At 37.7% G+C, this 17,518-nt stretch overlaps 1 protein-coding gene and 1 non-coding gene across 2 annotated transcripts in view; one reads left to right on the forward strand and one right to left on the reverse strand.

Annotated features, from left to right (window-relative positions):
• BABAM2 (BRISC and BRCA1 A complex member 2) overlaps positions 1-17,518 on the forward strand; it is a 401,827-nt gene that overhangs the window by 28,164 nt on the left and 356,145 nt on the right. The window contains exon 3 of the mRNA XM_068969662.1: positions 15,603-15,679. Coding sequence (XP_068825763.1) covers positions 15,603-15,679 — 77 coding nt within the window. The remainder of the gene's footprint in view (positions 1-15,602; positions 15,680-17,518) is intronic.
• TRNAC-GCA (transfer RNA cysteine (anticodon GCA)) lies at positions 1,884-1,955 on the reverse strand. Its single transcript has one exon. It is a non-coding gene; the product is annotated as a tRNA-Cys (tRNA).

The following is a 17,518-nucleotide window of genomic DNA, read 5'->3' on the forward strand; positions in this document are numbered from 1 at the left end:
GCAGAAACTTACAGAACATTGTAAAGCAACTCTATCCTCCCCCACACCCCGTGCCAAAAAAAAAAAAACTTAATAAAGAACTGGTCTTGGCTTTTGAAGTCCTATTACAGTTTAACATTATCTTAATCTAGTCTGGAGTTATAGAATTTCAGGATTGGAGGCATTAAACTCTAACAGCCACCATGTGATCTGTTAGCCCCCCCCTGATGCATCCTTGCTAAATACCTACTCAGCCTGAGTATCTCCAGTCACAGGGAAATTTGAGTCCCAAGGCTCCTCATTGGGCACCTGTGCTGTTAGAAAGTGCTTTTGTGTCACTTCTGCTTACTGACACAGTAAGGAACAAACTTAATCAGTCCTCCATGTGACAGCACTTTGAATAAAGGAAGGTAGCTGTCATGTTTTTTGTTTTTCTCATCTGCAGACTGGCATATAACCTTTGCTTGTATGATTTGTGTCCTTTTACCATTCTTGTTGGCTTTTCTGAAAGTGATCCGGTTAATCTCTCTGCTTCTTAAAGTGTAACACCTAGAACTGAGTGACTTGTTCGATAGGTAGCTTTGACTACTGTGTAGTATAGTACTTTTGTCTTCATTTTTCTGGAAGCTACATTCATGGAGCTTGTTTTGGACAGAGCATTGGTAGCCACTCCAGTACTATTGCCTGGAAAATCCCATGGACAGAGGAGCCTGGTAGGCTACAGTCCATGGGGTTGCAAAGAGTTGGACACGACTGAGCGACTTCACGTTCATGTTTGGTAGCAAACCATTTGGTAGGTTGTAATCCATTGGTGTGTTATAAAATCATGTTAGTGGGTCTTGATCCACATTTTAAAAATTATCAAATAGGATAGAATTGAATAAAAAATTTCAGTGCATTTCATGTAGTATTATAGCTAAGTATCATAGAAAAAAAATTTCAATTTATGTAGACACATACACACTCTTGTGTACACTTGTATGTGTGCATAGTCAACACATGCGTGTGTACTGGTGGTGGTATAAAGTGGTGGCATGTAAGTTTCTTACTGTGTGTCAGAAACGTGTGAAAGTCTCTGGTCTTGACTCGAGGCTTTCTTCCTTGCCTCTCTGAGGGCTGCTTCTGGTCTCTTCTGGCTCTGCCACCACTTAGATCTTCCAGCTGATACTCTTTGTTCTGCCATGGGCCCTGCTGTGCAACCTGAGGGGCATCCTGGGCTCCATTTGAATTGGCACCTGGGGATATCCCAGCTCTGATTCAATCTCTGCACAGTGGGACTACTTCTGATAACATTTGTCTGTAGGTTAAAGAAGGCGTAGTAATGAGGTGAGGGGGTACACTGAAGGTTTTTTTGGTGGTTGCTTTAAATTCTAAAAATTATTGCCCAAGTGAAATTAAGGCTTTAATGAAAATAATGTTTGAGACAGTCTTTCCTTCTCCATATTTTTTATTTTGCAGTCGTGCAAAACTGTTTTGCAGTACTTCTAATGGTGAGTACTTATTCTGCGCCAGAATCTGTTCTAAGTACTTTATCTGTATCATGTCAGTGGATCCTCATAACAACTCCATGGAGTGACTATCATCCCCATTTTACAGATGAGGAAACTGAGGAAGAGACAGACTGTTTAACTAACACAAGGCTTTACAATTCATGGTGTTTAACTGTTATATCCCAGATGGCAATCTAAGAAAAAAATCCTCTAAAACCTAACAATGTAAAATACATGGATGGTGTGTTTATCTCATTGCCCTTTAGTTCTTGATGAAGTGAAGTGAAGTGAAGTCAGTCAGTCGTGTCCGACTCTTTGTGACCCCATGGACGGTAACCTACCAGGCTCCACGGTCCATGGGATATTACAGGCAAGAATACTGGAGTGGGGTGCCATTTCCTTCTCCAGGGGATCTTCCCAACCCAGGGATCGAACCTGGGTCTCCTGCATTGCAGACAGATGCTTTACCATCTGAGCCACTAGGGAAGCTACACTTATATTAATATTACTAAATCTTTTCGTAATCACTTAGAAGAATTTGAGAATTAAAAATTTTTTTTCTTTCATCTTTAGAAAGCACCTCTCACCAACAGTATCGGGAATCCTTTAATGACACTGCAGTCTATTAACTCTCCCGCTTCCCTTCTTCTCTGCTCTCCCATTCTATCCTCCATTTTTATCTCTGCCTTGTCTGGCTCCACTGCAGTTCTCGCTTCTACTTTTTGCTTGTTGTTTTTTCTTCTCTCTGGCCTCCTCTGTCCCATGCCAGTTTCCCATCTGTTCTTTTCTGTACCTTCCCTTTGCACTATTCATGTTCACTCAAATTTATTTATTTTTTATTAGAAAAGCATATATTGAGCAGCTAGTAAGTGTGAGGCACTGTGGAGATACAAACATAAATGAGTATCATGAAAAATCAGTAAGAGAAAGATCAAGGCTCTGCTAGTTCATTCCCTTGAGAATCTGAACCACTGGAGCCTGCCAAGATAAACACTCTCCAGTCCTTTCTTGTAAGCAGCAGGAATTGAGACTGAGATCTAGATACATAGGATATAAAGGATATAGAATATAAAGCAGAGTTCCGAGAACAGGGAATACATCCATTTAGGTCATGTTTGGGGTCAAGGATTGAAAATGGTGGCATAAAAACTGTTATAGGAATATTTTTATTGAACAAATTAAAAGTGTTCAGTGTAAAAATTGCTTTTTCTAAATTTATCTTGTATAATACATTAAATGTAAAGGAGTAGTATGTAAGTTGGCCTTGTCCCTGGGGATTTCTTTTTTTTTTTTTTTAGTGTAAGAATTAACGGCATTTTCACAATTGGAATAAGAATCTGTCCAGGACATTTATGTAACTTATTTTGACTTTGACATGACCTTGGAGTATGCTTGTCATCTCTGGCTCCACTTGCTCACCTGTACTATATATGCAGTGGTTATCAGGTACCTCCTGTGTGTTGTCAGGTATGCTGCTGAGCACTAAGGGATCAAAGATTTAACGTACTCTAGTTCATTGTAGAGCTTTTATTCTAGCAGACTATCTTGTGTCTTTCGTTTTGCCCTATTAGGGACACTTGCTGGTAGGTATTTTTCCTTCCTCTGTCTTGATCAGACCCAACTTATTCTTTGAGGCCAGTTATATTCCAGTGAACCTTCTTTGATTACTTCTGCTGAAAGTGGTTTCTCTGCTCCCTCAGCTTCTATTGTGTTTATTTTCTTTAGCCCTAATTTGGCAATTAATCATGTTAATTGCTTTGTGACTTCTATCTATTGTTGTCTTGAGTTGTTATTTAAGTTGTGCCTTGTTTGACTTTCACAGATTTGATTTTTGTCTTCTGATTACAGTTTAAGGTTCTTGAGGAGAGAGACTCCGTTCTGTAACTTACAGCAGTGATCTTGTTCAATCATGCACCTCAAATAATTTGATTATGAACCCCTAATTCTTGCAAGTTTATTTAATTATAAAGCGTGCTTGTATATTATAAAGAAAATATAAAAAAGAATGATATGTCCACTAGTATATATAAAATAGATAATCAGTAGGACCTACTATATAGCACAGGGAACTCTACTCTGTATTCTGTAATAACCTCTGTGGGAAAGAATCTAAAAAAGAATACCTGAAACTAACAATACACTGTAAATCAACTATACTCCAATATAAAGTAAAAATTAAAAAATGATATAAAATAGAATAAGCATTACTGTAAATATAATTTATATAATTGAAAAATTGTTTTTGGCTGTACCATGAAAAATGCAGGATCTTAGTTTCCCTCAGTTCAGTTCAGTTCAGTCGCTCAGTCGTGTCTGACTCTTTGCAACCCCATGAATTGCAGCACACCAGGCCTCCCTGTCCATTACCAACTCTTGGAGTTTACTCAAACTCATGTCCATCGAGTCGGTGATGCCATCCAGCCATCTCATCCTCTGTCGTCCCCTTCTCCTCCTGCCCCCAGTCCCTCCAGAGTCTTTTCCAATGAATCAACTCTTTGCATGAGGTGGCCAAAGTATTGGAGTTTCAGCTTTAGCATCAGTTCTTCCAATGGACACCTAGGACTGATCTCCTTTAGAATGGACTGGTTGGATCGCCTTGGAGTCCAAGGGACTCTCAAGAGTCTTCTCCAACACCACAGTTCAAAAGCATCAATTCTTTGGCACTCAGCCTTCTTCACAGTCCAACTCTCACATCCATGCATGACTACTGGAAAAACCATAGCCTTGACTAGACGGACCTTTGTTGGCAAAGTAATGTCTCTGCTTTTGAATATACTGTCTAGGTGGGTCATAACTTTCCTTCCAAGGAGTAAGCGTCTTTTAATTTCATGGCTGCAATCCCCATCTGCAGTGATTTTGGAGCCCCCCCAAAATAAAGTCTGACACTGTTTCCACTGTTTCCCCATCTATTTCCCATGAAGTGATGGGACCAGAGGCCATGATCTTCATTTTCTGAATGTCGAGCTTTAAGCCAACTTTTTCACTCTCCTCTTTTACTTTCATCAAGAGGCCCTTTAGTTCTTCACTTTCTGCCATAAGGGTGGTGTCATCTGCCTATCTGAGGTTATTGATATTTCTCCTGGCAATCTTGATTCCAGCTTGTGCTTCTTCCAGCTCAGCGATTTAGGGGTCAAACCTGCACCCCCTTGCAGCGGAAGCACGGAGTATTAACCACTGGACCAAGAGGAAAGTCTCAGGTGTAACACTTTATATTCATTTTTAATAAATACTTATAATTTGATTTGGGGTAAAGAAATGTGTATTCCCAGTTACAACTTTTTAGAAAACTCACTGGCTCCATAAGAGTTAAGAAAAATTCAATTAAAGAGGAAATGAAGATTATGAAAATAAACTATTTCAAACTGATTTGGTATCATAGGAAAGGAAAATGTGAAGTTGCATATGCAGGTGGCTGTGTTGATCCACTGACAATAGAAAATCCAGCTCAGATTACTGTGATCAGTACTAAGCCTAGACATGGTACACGTTCATAGCAGTGGTCAAAGTGACTGTGCATTAGAGTCTCCTGGAGGGCTTGTTAAACCATAGATAGCTTAAAACATATTCTTACAACTTAATGAATATTAAAACATGAACGTCTGAGTTACCACTACCCAGATCAAGAAATAAAATGTTTGGCAATGCCCCAGATACTCCTTATGTGCCTCTTCCCAGTCACCACCCCATTCTTCCCTCATTGGTAGACCACTGTTCTGACTTTTGTAGTCATCACTTTCTGCTTTCTTTGCACTATTTTTATCAGTATGCAAACACTATAGTTTTTTTTTTTCTAGTTTTGAACTTCAAATAAATGGAAACACACAGTATGTATTCTCTCTTTAAGCAATATGTTTGTGAGATTTATCCACCTTGTTGCCTGTAGGTATAGTTTATTTATTTTATTGCTATATAATATTTCTTTTGATGGTTACATCCTAATTTGTCTTCCTAGCTTCCTGAGCTTCCCTGGTAACTCAGCTGGTAAAGGATCTGCCTGCAATGCAGGAGATCCTGGTTCGAATCCTGGGTCAGGAAGATCCTCTGGAGAAAGGATAGGCTACCCACTCCAGTATTCGTGGACAGTGAAGAATCTGTGTGCAGTGGGAGACCTGGGTTTGATCTCTGGGCTGGAAAGATCCCCTGGAGGAGGGCATGGCAACCAACTCCAGTATTCTTGCCTGGAGAGTCCCGTGGACAGAGGAGCCTGGTGAGCTACAGTCCATGGGGTCACAAAGACTTAGACATGACAGAGTGACTAAGCACATCCTGTAGCGAATAGGCATTTATATGGTTGTTCAGTTTGAAATTCTAGTTTAGTTGTTCAGTTTGGGGCTATTTTCAAAGATTACTACTGTTATTGACATTTTTGTATTCTTTGCTGAGTGCTTACCTGGTGGCTCAATGGTAAAGAATCTACCTGCCAGTATAGGAGATATAGGTTCAATCCTTGGGTTGGGAAGATCCCCTGGAGAAGGAAATGGCAACCCACTTCAGTATTCTCGCCTGGGAAATCCCATGGACAGAGGCATGGTGTCACAAAAGAGTTGGACTCTCCTTAGTGGCAAAACAACAAATTCTTTGGTGAGGTATATGTACACATATCAATTGGTATCATTTTAGGAGTCAAATTGCTAGATCATAGGGTTGTATATGTATTTAGCTTTAATAACTACTGTCCAGTGGTTTTTCAAAGTGGCTGTAGCAATTTATACTTCTGCCGCAGAGTATAAGAGTTCTCGTTTGTCTTCATCCTTGTCAGTACTGGTTGAGATTTTAATTTTAACTACCCTGATGGGTGTGTTGTGGTAACTTACTGTGGGTTTAAGTTGTATTTTCCTGGTGACTAATTCAGTTAAGCACATTTTCATATGTTTATTGACCATTTGGATCCCCTTCTATGAAGTGCCCCTTTGGATCTGCTAACTTAGTTGCCATTTTCTTACTGACTATACAGGAGTTCTTTATATGTTCTGAATATGAGCTTTAACCAATTTTGTATGTTGTAGATATCGTTTCCCACTCTGAGGGTTGTCTTTCACTGCCTTATGTGTGTGCTAAGTTGCTTCAGTCGTGTCCAACTCTTCGCGACCTTATGGATTGTAGCCCACCAAACTCCCCTGTCCATGGGATTCTCTAGGCAAGAATACTGGAATGGGTTGCCATGCCCTCCTCCAGGGGCTCTTCCAGACCCAGGGATTGAACCCACATCTCTTATGTCTCCTGCATTGGCAGGCAGGTTCTTTATTGCTCGCACCACCTTCACTCTTTTAATGGTGTTTTTTGATGAACAGATCTGTAATAATATTAATGTAATCCTATTTACCCATCTTTTCCTTTATAGCTAGTGCTTTTGGGGAATTTTTGTTCACCCCAAGTTCTTTTTTTAAAGGTTTTAATTTTGTATTGGAATATAGCCGATTAACGATGTTGTAATAGTTTTGGGTGGACAGCAAAGGAACTCAGCCATGCATATACATGTATCCATTCTCCCCCAAACTCCCCTCCTCTCCAGGCTGCCACATGACATTGAGCACAGTTCACTGTGCTTTAGAGTAGGTCCTTGTTTGTTCACCCCAAGTTCTTGAAGATATTCTTCCATTATCTGCCTCCATCCCAGGTTATCTTCTAAAAATATTTTTTTTTTTTTTTTACATTCAGAGCTTCAATCCACTTGGACTTGATTTTTGTGGAATGTTATGAGGGTAGGCTTTGGGTTTTGTATTTTTCACTATAAGTATCAGTATGTCCAGCTGACCCAGCATCATTTATTGAAAACAGTTTTCTTTCCTCACTTCTGTGTAGAGCTACCTGTCAGAAATCAAGTGTTCAGGTATGTGAGGGTCTTCACATACCTTTGGACTCTCTCTTCTGTTTCTCTGTTCTTTTTGTCTATCTTTGTACCAATATCAGTACTTTAATGATTTATAGTAATTTTTGATAGCCAATAGAGCAGATTCTCCTACTGAGATTTTTTCTTATTGTGGTAAAATATCACACAACATTTACCATTTTAATCATTTAAGTTTGCGTTCAGTAGCATTAAGTATATTGATGTTGTTATGCGGTCATTGTCACCATCCATCTCTATAACTTTTTCATCTAGCAAAACTGCAACTCTGTACCCAGTAAACACTCTTTCCCTTCTTCCCTCAGCCCCTGGCAACCATGATTCTCTTTTTGGTCTCTTTGACTTTAACTACTCTGTGTACCGCACATGAGTGGAATCATACAGTATTTGACCTTTTGTGGCTGGCTTGTTTCACTTAGTGTAGCATTTTCAAGGTTAATCCATATTGTAGCATGTGTCAAAATTTCTTTTCTTCCTAAGGCTACTGAATAACATTCCATTATGTGTGTAGACTACATTTTGTTTATCCATTCATCAGTTGATGAACACTTGGATTGTTTCCACCTTATGGCTATTATAAATAACTCTTTCAAGTTTTTCTTCATCAAGAGAATCTAGTCTAGTCTTAGTTCTTAATATTCCATTTACATTTTAGATTCTGCCATTCAGGTTCCAGATCAACTGAAGAACTGTTGTCTTTGCATTACGTTTCTTTTAATTTGTGAACATGGTATCTATGTTCTTTTTTGTTTGTTTGTTTTCTTTATTTTCTTCTTAATAATAGCTTTTCTATATAGTGCTCTTGTGCACCTTTTGTGACATTTATTTCTATATATTGATTGTTTGATGTTATTTGTAATGGCATCTTTCTAAAAGTTTTTATTTAACTGACTGTTGATGGTATATCGATATACATATACAGTATACAGTTGATTTTGTGCATGTTCTTTGTTTAGCAACTTTGCTAAACTTGAATGTTATTTCCAGTGATAGATGTGAAGATTTTAAAATGCTTTCTACATAAGGCCATATTACCTACAAATACGTATAGTTTTATTTCTTCCTTTCCAATGTTTATACCCTTATTTCCTCATACTGCAAACTTTGTACTAGGCAGGATTTCAATTTCAATGTTAAGTAAAAGTGGTAACAAAGGATATCCTTGTTTCATTCTGTCTCAAAGGGAAACATTTAACATTTTGTTACCAGTATAATGTTGCTGTAAGTTTTTTATAGATGGCCTTTACCATATTAAGGAAGTTTCTTTTTTATCCTTGTTTTCAAAGAGTCTGAAAAAATCATGAATGGATATTTAATTTTATCAAACACTTATCTTGAACTTACTGAGATAATCCTCTTAATTTTCTTTTCTGTTTTGTTAACAGAGTGAATTAAATGCATATATTAGAAAAGAAGAAAGGTTGACCAGTAATGAGCTAAGCATCTATCTCAAAAAGTTAAAGGATTTCCCCTTGCCTACTTACCTGTTAAAAATAGTATTTGAGCCCATCATTCCTGCTGAAACGATATTATAATGTAAACCACATTTTTGCTATAGAACACCTACGAAGACTTAAAAGTACTCCCCACTCTAAAGTTGAGTTGAAACCTCTCATTTGTAAATGGAGATATAGTGGAGAAACTGAGAATAACAGTTGATGCCACATGAACTGGCAAACACATATTTTTGAATATTTTAATTTTATAATTTTTAAAACATTCTGGGCTGAGTCACTTATTTTGGTAATGGCATTTTGGATTCCTGTGCTACGAGTTAAATCCCTCACTTTCTAGTAGGGTTCAGAAATAGATTTTAGACTTTAGAGATGTAGAGGATGTGCTTGGTATATCAGGAACATCGTATGTCATCAAGTGGGTAGTTCCAGTCTCCTGGATAAGCATCTGAAACATCTACCTCAGTGTGATTTTGCTGCTTTCTTTTACCAGCTTTAATTCATGAGTCTTCTTGTAGAAAGGCCTAACCCCTGGTGGGTTTTGATGTAGTCATCTAGTTGCACCATAATTTCCTTCCAAGACTGAAGGTGAAAGATTCTGTGAATCAGAAGTTCAGATACCTCCACAGATAAAATGCCCATTTTATAGATTATTTAGATAGCTGTTACGATATCCTACTTCAGCCTTCTAGCTTCTTTATTGCTGAATTTCAGTCTGGAAACCATGATAATTTTGAAAGTGCTTGAGTCTGAGTGGAATTTTTGGTGTTAGAGTTAATTCAGAGAAAATTAACTCTGTAAAATGAAAATGTGCTGAATATCAGCTCACAGTAATTCACTCTAATTTATGACTTAATAGTTATTTAAAATGCAGTTATTGGTCTTTGAACCTGTTTTTGCTTCATACTCACCTGGTATTTTAAGTTGCCAAAGCTGAAGACTTCCTTCTTAGCTGATGTTAAATATTGTTGGTTAAGCACACACGTCATTATCAAGAAAACAGGAAGCTATGTAGGAGAACATGCCAAATGGTGAATTAATAGTTAGAGTAAAGGAAACTGACGTCTACTCAGGGAAGGAACCCTAGACTCATCTACTTTGTTCTTTTTAGGTGGCTTGAAGAAGAGAAATGGTTTGTCATTACTTTTTTCCAGAAAGTATGTCAAATAATAGGTTTAGCTTTAAACTGGAAAACATATATTTTGCATTGTCTTAAAAATGCTGATTTCTTAAAGGTTGTAGAATATCTTCATTTAACTTTGTTAAATCAAGATTATTTCTTGGCTGTTATTCAGATTGTGTAAAGTCTTGTGAAATTGCCTACTTTTTCTTCTTTATACTGAAACTCTTCTTATTTGAGTACCATCTCAGTAATTAGGAACAAGTGATGATTTAAAAAGGATTCAAATCTAAATTTACATTTCACTATTATTTAAAGACGTTGCTGAATAAATCAAGAGTGTCAACACTGCAGCACAGATTTAATCAGATACATTTGATTGAGAAGAGTTATAATTCACATTTTTCATTAATTCTGATGGTTTTCTCTTTAATTGTTGAGAGATGATTTAGTTTGGTGGTTAAGAAAATGGACCTTAAAAAGAAAAGAAAATGGGCCTTGGAGCTAGATATCCTGGGCTTGGATCCCAGCTCCATCACTTACTAGCAAGTTATATAGCTTTTATTTGCCTCAGTTTCTTCATCTGTAAAATGGAGACAATAATAGTACCTATTGCTGAAGGTTGCTGTGGGCTTAAATAGTTTAATTAAAGAACTTAGTGCCCTTTGCACAGTAAATGTCCAATAAATGTTAGCTACTATTGTTATTATTTATTTTGAAAATAGAGTAATTTTAGATTATGACTTTAAATTCTGAGTTGCATGGACAGTTCTTCAAAGGGAGGACCTTCCACAAATAGTCACTTGTAACTTTCTCAGAGGTGCAGATGAGAACGACTTCCCAATTCCAGTTAAATCATTGGTTCTTGCAGGAAAAGAGTGCTAGAGTGGGGATCAAGTTTTACACAAACCTTTCATTCAGCAAACCGTTACTTCCATGCGTAGTTGCTGGACTCTCCATGTCCTCAACATAAGTGCTGCTGGATTCTGAAGATTAGAGATGATTTAAAGATGCTTAGGTCAGGGAGACTAAGATGTGACTAGAGTGCCTTGGAAGTGGTTTCCAATCTATTGTCGTCTATAAAATGACAATTTTTGAGTTTAGTTGATGATTTCAGTCATTAGTACTGGGTTCGTAGCACTGTGCTGGATTGCTGTACTAAGATATTTTTAAAAGGGTAAAGCAGTTCTTGGCACCAAGAATCTTAGAACTGGTAGGAAAAACAAACCACCATTAGAAAATAGATCAAAGACAATATTGAGAGTCATGTGATTAGATGGGAAATAAGAAATTGTAGGGATGATAGTTTGAGAAGATTATTATGCTTAGCATTTTATCACGTCAGTGGTTAGCTCCAAGTTCTTAATAAGATACCAGAGTAAACTGCCTGATTTGATGTTAACTTGAGAGGAACCTTCTTTTTCTCAGAGTATATCATGAGAATCACTGGGCTGGAAGAAGCACAAGCTGGAATCTAGATTGCCAGGAGAAATATCAATAACCTCAGATATGTAGATGACACCACCCTTATGGCAGAAAGTGAAGAAGAACTAAAGGGCCTCTTGATGAAAGTGAAAGAGGAGAGTGAAAAAGTTGGCTTAAAGCTTGACATTCAGAAAACTAAGATCATGGCATCCAGTCCTATCACTTCATGGCAGATAGATGGGGAAACAGTGGAAACAGTGGCGGATTTTATTTTTCTGGGCTCCAAAATCACTGCAGATGGTGATTGCAGCCATGAAATTAAAAGACACTTGCTTCTTGGAAGGAAAGTTATGACCAACCTAGACAGCATATTAAAAAGCAGAGATATTACTTTGTTAACAAAAGTCTGTCTAGTCAAGGCTGTGGTTTTTCCAGTAGTCATGTATGGATGTGAGAGTTGGACTATAAAGAAAGCTTTCGCCGAAGAATTGATGTTTTTGAATGGTGGTGTTGGATAAGACTCTTGAGAGTCCCTTGGACTGCAAGGCGATCCAACCAGTCCATCCTAAAGGAAATCAGTCCTGAATATTCATTGGAAGGACTGATGGTAAAGCTGAAACTCCAATACATGTGAGAAACTGTGAGAGATAATAAATATTAGAAATGTCATGTTTTGTGATATCATAATATAAAGAGTTTCATACATCTCATTTGAACACTGTTCATCGGTAAATCACCCTGCCTTATTTCCTTTTGAAAAGGAGTGAGGCACTTTAGAAGAAAAAGATAAATCAAGCCATCATAGCCAAGTTTCATAGGTCAAAATAAGAAAGAATATGTTTAGCTTTAAAATATTTAATTGTAGAATAGTTCATGTTCATTATTAATCAAAACAATGCAGAAGGTCATTGAAGAAAGTTCTAAGGATCACCCCAAATCCTACTTAACATTTTGGTGATGCTCTTTTTGAAATCTGTTTTTGTACATAGACATAAGCACACTTAGATCTTTCTTTTCCATTTTCTTTTCATCTGTGTTTTTCAGTATTTTTTAACCCAAACCTTTTTTTTTTTATTAATTGAAAAACTATTGGCCTCCTTGAGTATGGTTTGAAATTTCACAGTAAATTGAATAACATGACCGAAACCAGTTTTAGATGGAGGTAATTTAAAAAGGGGAAACAGTTTAATCTTAAACGAACCATTAGGTAAGATGACATTGGCTTGTTTCCCATCAAACTGTTTATCCTAAGAAATATGGAAGACAGCATAACAAGATATTTTAAATAAGTTGCTCAGTGTTTCCTTGGAGGAGAAGCTGAGTGCTGTTTAGGAGAGAGAGACAGCTTAGCCTTTCTTCTCTGCTCCCTTAAACAGTTTGGTTCTTGGCCCCAAATTTGTGTATACCTCTCAGCCAGACAGAAGCCCTGCAGTTAACCGGAGATTAGCTGATGTACCCCGTGTATAGTCCTGCTTGAGGACTGTTACCCCTGCCACCATCCCCACTTAAGTAAGTGATCTTTCCAACAATAGACAGGGCTCTTTTTTGATGAGTTTTTCTTCTATCTTCTTTTTGTGTGTGTGTGTTGCTTTAGTGGCTCTTTTAGAATGGCTGTCCCTCCCATGGATCTGCCTCTGTTTCCGGGAAGAATTGGCTGTCAGCTGACACTCAGCTCTTGACTTCCCTTCTCCCTCAGCTCGCTTCTCTCCTAGTTGCCACTGTTGAGTAAATCGTCTCCTCTCAGTCGCCCCTGGTCTTTCCGCAGCCCAAGGGCCCAGCATCTTTCTTGCCTGTATGGATTCGTCTCTGGTTTCCTGGTTTCTGTTTTACCTTTTCACAGTCTCCTTTTCCATGCAGTATACTGGATAATCTTTTAAAAACATAGACTCAGATAATAATACTCTTCCTTAAACCCTCCTTTGTACTCAGAATAAAACCTGAATTAATCGCTACTGCTTCCGTGGCTCTGCGTCGTCTGTCCCTTGGGATCTCTTGTCCTGATCTTTTGCTGTTCTGATCTCCTGCAATCACTCTGCTCTAGCCGCATTGCCCAGACTTAGCAAGATCCCTTCCCCCAGAAATACCCAACTTCTTCCTGCCTTCACGCCTTTGCACCAGCTGTTTCTTCTGCCTGGAATGCTCTTCACCAGAACTGTTTATGATTGGCCCCTTTGCATTATTCAGGTTTCAGATTTCACCCCCTTCAAGGGTCTTTCCCAGTCTTCCAGCATCGTGTGGCTCCTGTTATATTGCAGCTCCCTGTTTTATTTTCTTCATCACATTTAGCAGTCTCAAACTATCTTTGCACATTTGTCTCTCCTTTTTTTTTTTTAAATCATTTCTCCTTCCCTTGCCAGATTTTAAGTATCATGAGACTGTAGCTCTTGTCTATCTTGTCCACCCTATATTTCTAAGACATGGAGCAATGTTCAGTCAGTCTTAGCTAAGTGAAAAGAATCAGTGAATGAATCACTCAGATGGAGAAATGTATTTTTTTCTGCCCTGAGGTGGCTGGGACCAGCCATTCAAGTAGAAAAGGAGGAAGGTGAAAAGGCAGAGCACAAAGACACTTTCTGAGTCCTGGTTTAAGCATAAAGTGAATACTATAAAGTGTGGCACCACAGTGACTAATTATTTCAAAATTTAATTCACATAGTAGAAGGATGAGTTTATTCAAATTAGAATCAGATTAATCTTGAAGATTTCCTGTACTATTAATAACTTCAGTCATTAAGGTAGGTGATTTGATCTTCAGGGCTCCAAAGATACTTGATTGTATGCTTATTTGTTAAATTATTTAAAAACATTGTTGAATATAATGTAAGAGAAAAAAATTCTTAGTGTTGCTTGTAGAGTCATTTCTGTCATTAGATTATACTTCATATTTTATAATGTTAGTGTTTTAAGTGTTTTCCATAAGTGTTTTCAAAGAACTACTATGTTGTAGGCTAGAAAAGATGTTACTATAAGAGAGATATTTTAGTACCTTTAATAAAATGTGCCCCAAAGAATTTTTTATGTTGAAAGGTAAAGGAGACTGTGATCTTAAAACTTGTAAAAAAAATTAAAGTAAGTTACTCTGTAATTACTAGTCCAGTTTTGTTGTTTAGTTTATAACCTAATGTTTTTATTGGCCCCTAAGGATAAAGAGGAATACTCGACCTGGTGTGTGTGCGCTCAGTCACTCAGTCTGGTTTATGCTAAATACATTAACGTTTCTGTCTGCTTTTCTCTTTCACATTCATAGAGTTTTGGGAAAAAGTAATAGTAAATCTAATATGAGCTCTGAGTTAGTGTTTTTAGAGTCAGCACTTCTCAAATTTAGTTTCACATGCCGGTTGCCTTTCACAGTGGCCGTCTAGGGAAGTGGCACATTTGTTCCAACAGTGCTTCCTTTCCTTAAACCACTTAGGTAGGTTCTTTTTCAGAAATGTTTCATAGGCAGTTTTGGAGTTATGAAAAAAATCCTTCTTACTCTACCAATGAAAAGCTTTGCTTATTTTTTTGACTAAATGAAGACATACAACTTCCTCAACTGACTTCATATTAATATTTTATTAATTTATGAAGCCAATATTGCTGTTACAGTTGAAGTTATGACTCAGAAGATCATGAGAGAGAGTTTACAAAGTAAATCTGTGTAAAGAACAAAGAAGATTGTATAACTTTTCGAAGTAATAGATTTGAAAAAAACAACAACAAGCTGTTGAGACCTGGGTGACTAACTCACCCCCCCTTTTAAATTTGCATTTTATCTGAAACTGAGTGCAGAGCATTGTGCTCTGCTACAGATGTAAGTTATGGGGTGCCAAATCTAGAGGAAGCGCCTTGTTTTCGGGGAAAGAGAGAAAACCATCTGGTACCAGAAAAAGGCCAAAAGTGGGCTCTTTTTAGTACTAACTGAGTGAAAACTAAGAGTCTATATATAAAATATGACCATAAAACTACGCTTCTTTTACAATTCTTGGCATCAAAGACTACAGACCTGTTTTGGATCATGTACCTGTTTTCAAAGTTGAGATGCACTTGTTTGAGAGAAGTAGCTGAAGCACTGTTGGTATTTAATGTTAGAAGGCATATAGGTTTTATTGTGAGATAAATGAATTATTTCCTTGAACACAGGTCTTATTTTGTCTTAGCCTCCATGACCATTAAGGGCTTTTATTTTGGTCTATAAGTCAGTGTTTTAAGTGGTCTGTAAGGATTATTTTTAATTAACTTTATTTAATATTATAAATATGTGGGGTTTTGAGAAATGCTTTTCTTTTCTTTCTTTTTTTAAAAAGCTGCACGTCGTTGACTCCTGGACCCAACTGTGACCGATTTAAGTTGCATATACCATATGCAGGAGAGACATTAAAATGTAAGTAAATGATGACTGTTTTACTGAAAATGTAGATTATAGTGCTAGCTATTGGACTTTGTGCTTTAGTGTTTTTATTTCTGGCTTTTAAGTGTTATCTCGTAAGATATCAATCAGGAGGATTTACCACTTTTTGAAAGTTTGTCTTTCAGTCCTAGTTCTGGTAAGATAGTTGGCAGGCAGTAAGTTGTAGTCAAGTGGGCATGCACATGTTCTTTATAGCAAAGATCAGAAATATAAATGACTAAAAGGCCAGACTGGTAACGTGAATGAGGGAAGTAGGCTAGGGGTGGCAAGTTGGAGCACTCAACCCAGTTTTGAGGGGTTACCCTTACTGATTTATTGAGAAAAGGTGGAAATCTGCATTTTTATTTGAATTCTCTCAGTTTTAGACATTGGCCACTTCTTCAAAATTACAGTGTGGGCCAGCATTATGTAGGCCAAACCAAATGTGTGTGTGGGCTGCCTTGAGCTCTTGAAACTCTGGTTTGTGACCTCGATGAATAATATGCAAGACCTCCTGTTGGATTTAGTCCACTCTCTGCAGCACTTGCCCGGGTTGCGTCAGCGCTTCTCTGCCGTAATCACCAGGACTACAGCTGTAGCCTGTGATGATGGAGATGATGATTGCTTTGGTTGGTTGGTATCAGTACTCTCATCAGGAATTTTCCCTTGAAACCATTCTACTGAACAGAGTATGAAAGTCTGACTTTTCTTACAAAGAGGAGTAAAGAACAAAGATATTGAAGGTGGGACAGATGGGCAAACAGTACCTTTCAGACCATGGATTGTGTGTTTTGCCATTTTCGGCCAGGAAAGGCCACATCTTAATATTTGTAGAATCACTCTATATAAATTTACCAATTGCAACATGAACTGAAATATTTGTGACGTGCTGACCTGTTAACCTTTTATTGTTAGGTCATTCTCTGGAAACCATTAAAATAGAAAAGAATTTCACCTGACTGAGATAGTAGGACAGATCGGATTGCTACTCTTTTGGGGAAAAATATTATTAACTAAATTTGAAAGAATTGATCAAAGTAAATCATTCACATGGTGAAAAATGTAAGTAGTTCAGAATTTTTTAATATATGAAAGCAGTGGTCCTCTGTCCCATTTCTCTCCGATCCTAGACCTATGTCTCAAAGGAACCACTTAAAACCTTAAAAAAAGTTGTTTCAGTGTCTAGTTCTCCTGGGGATGATTTCCATATATCTAAGTAATATGCTTATGTCTCTGTTTCTTGGCTTATCAGTTTTAGATGTTACTATCTTTTGACTTCCTGCACTGATGCATGAGGATCAGCCTGTTTTCATTGTACCGTTTATCTCTCTCTTGTCATCTTCATCTTACAAAGTTACATTATTGTGATTATATCACCACTGTTGGTTCCTGTATTGGGAAACAAGGGAACAGTGAGAGACTTTATTTTCTTGGGCTCCAAAATCACTGCAGATGGTGACTGCAGCCATGAAATTAAAAGACGCTTGCTCCTTGGAAGAAAAGCTATGACCAACCTAGACAACATATTAAAAGGTAGAGACATTACTTTGCCTGACTAGACAGACAAATGAAGGTCTGTCTAGTCAAAGCTATGGTTTTTCCAGTAGTCATGGATGTGAGAGTTGGACTATAAAGAAAGCTTTTGCCAAAGAATTGATGCTTTTGAACTGTGGTGTTGGAGAAGACTCCTGAGAGTCCCTTGGACTGCAAGGAGATCCAACCAGTCCATCCTAAAGGAAAGCAGTCCTTAATATTCATTGGAAGGACTGATGTTGAAGCTGAAACCCAATACTTTGGCCACCTGATGCAAGGAACTGACTTATTGGAAATGAC

Source organism: Capricornis sumatraensis, chromosome 1 (assembly GCF_032405125.1).
Source record: "Capricornis sumatraensis isolate serow.1 chromosome 1, serow.2, whole genome shotgun sequence".
NCBI classification, from domain to species: Eukaryota; Metazoa; Chordata; class Mammalia; order Artiodactyla; family Bovidae; genus Capricornis; species Capricornis sumatraensis.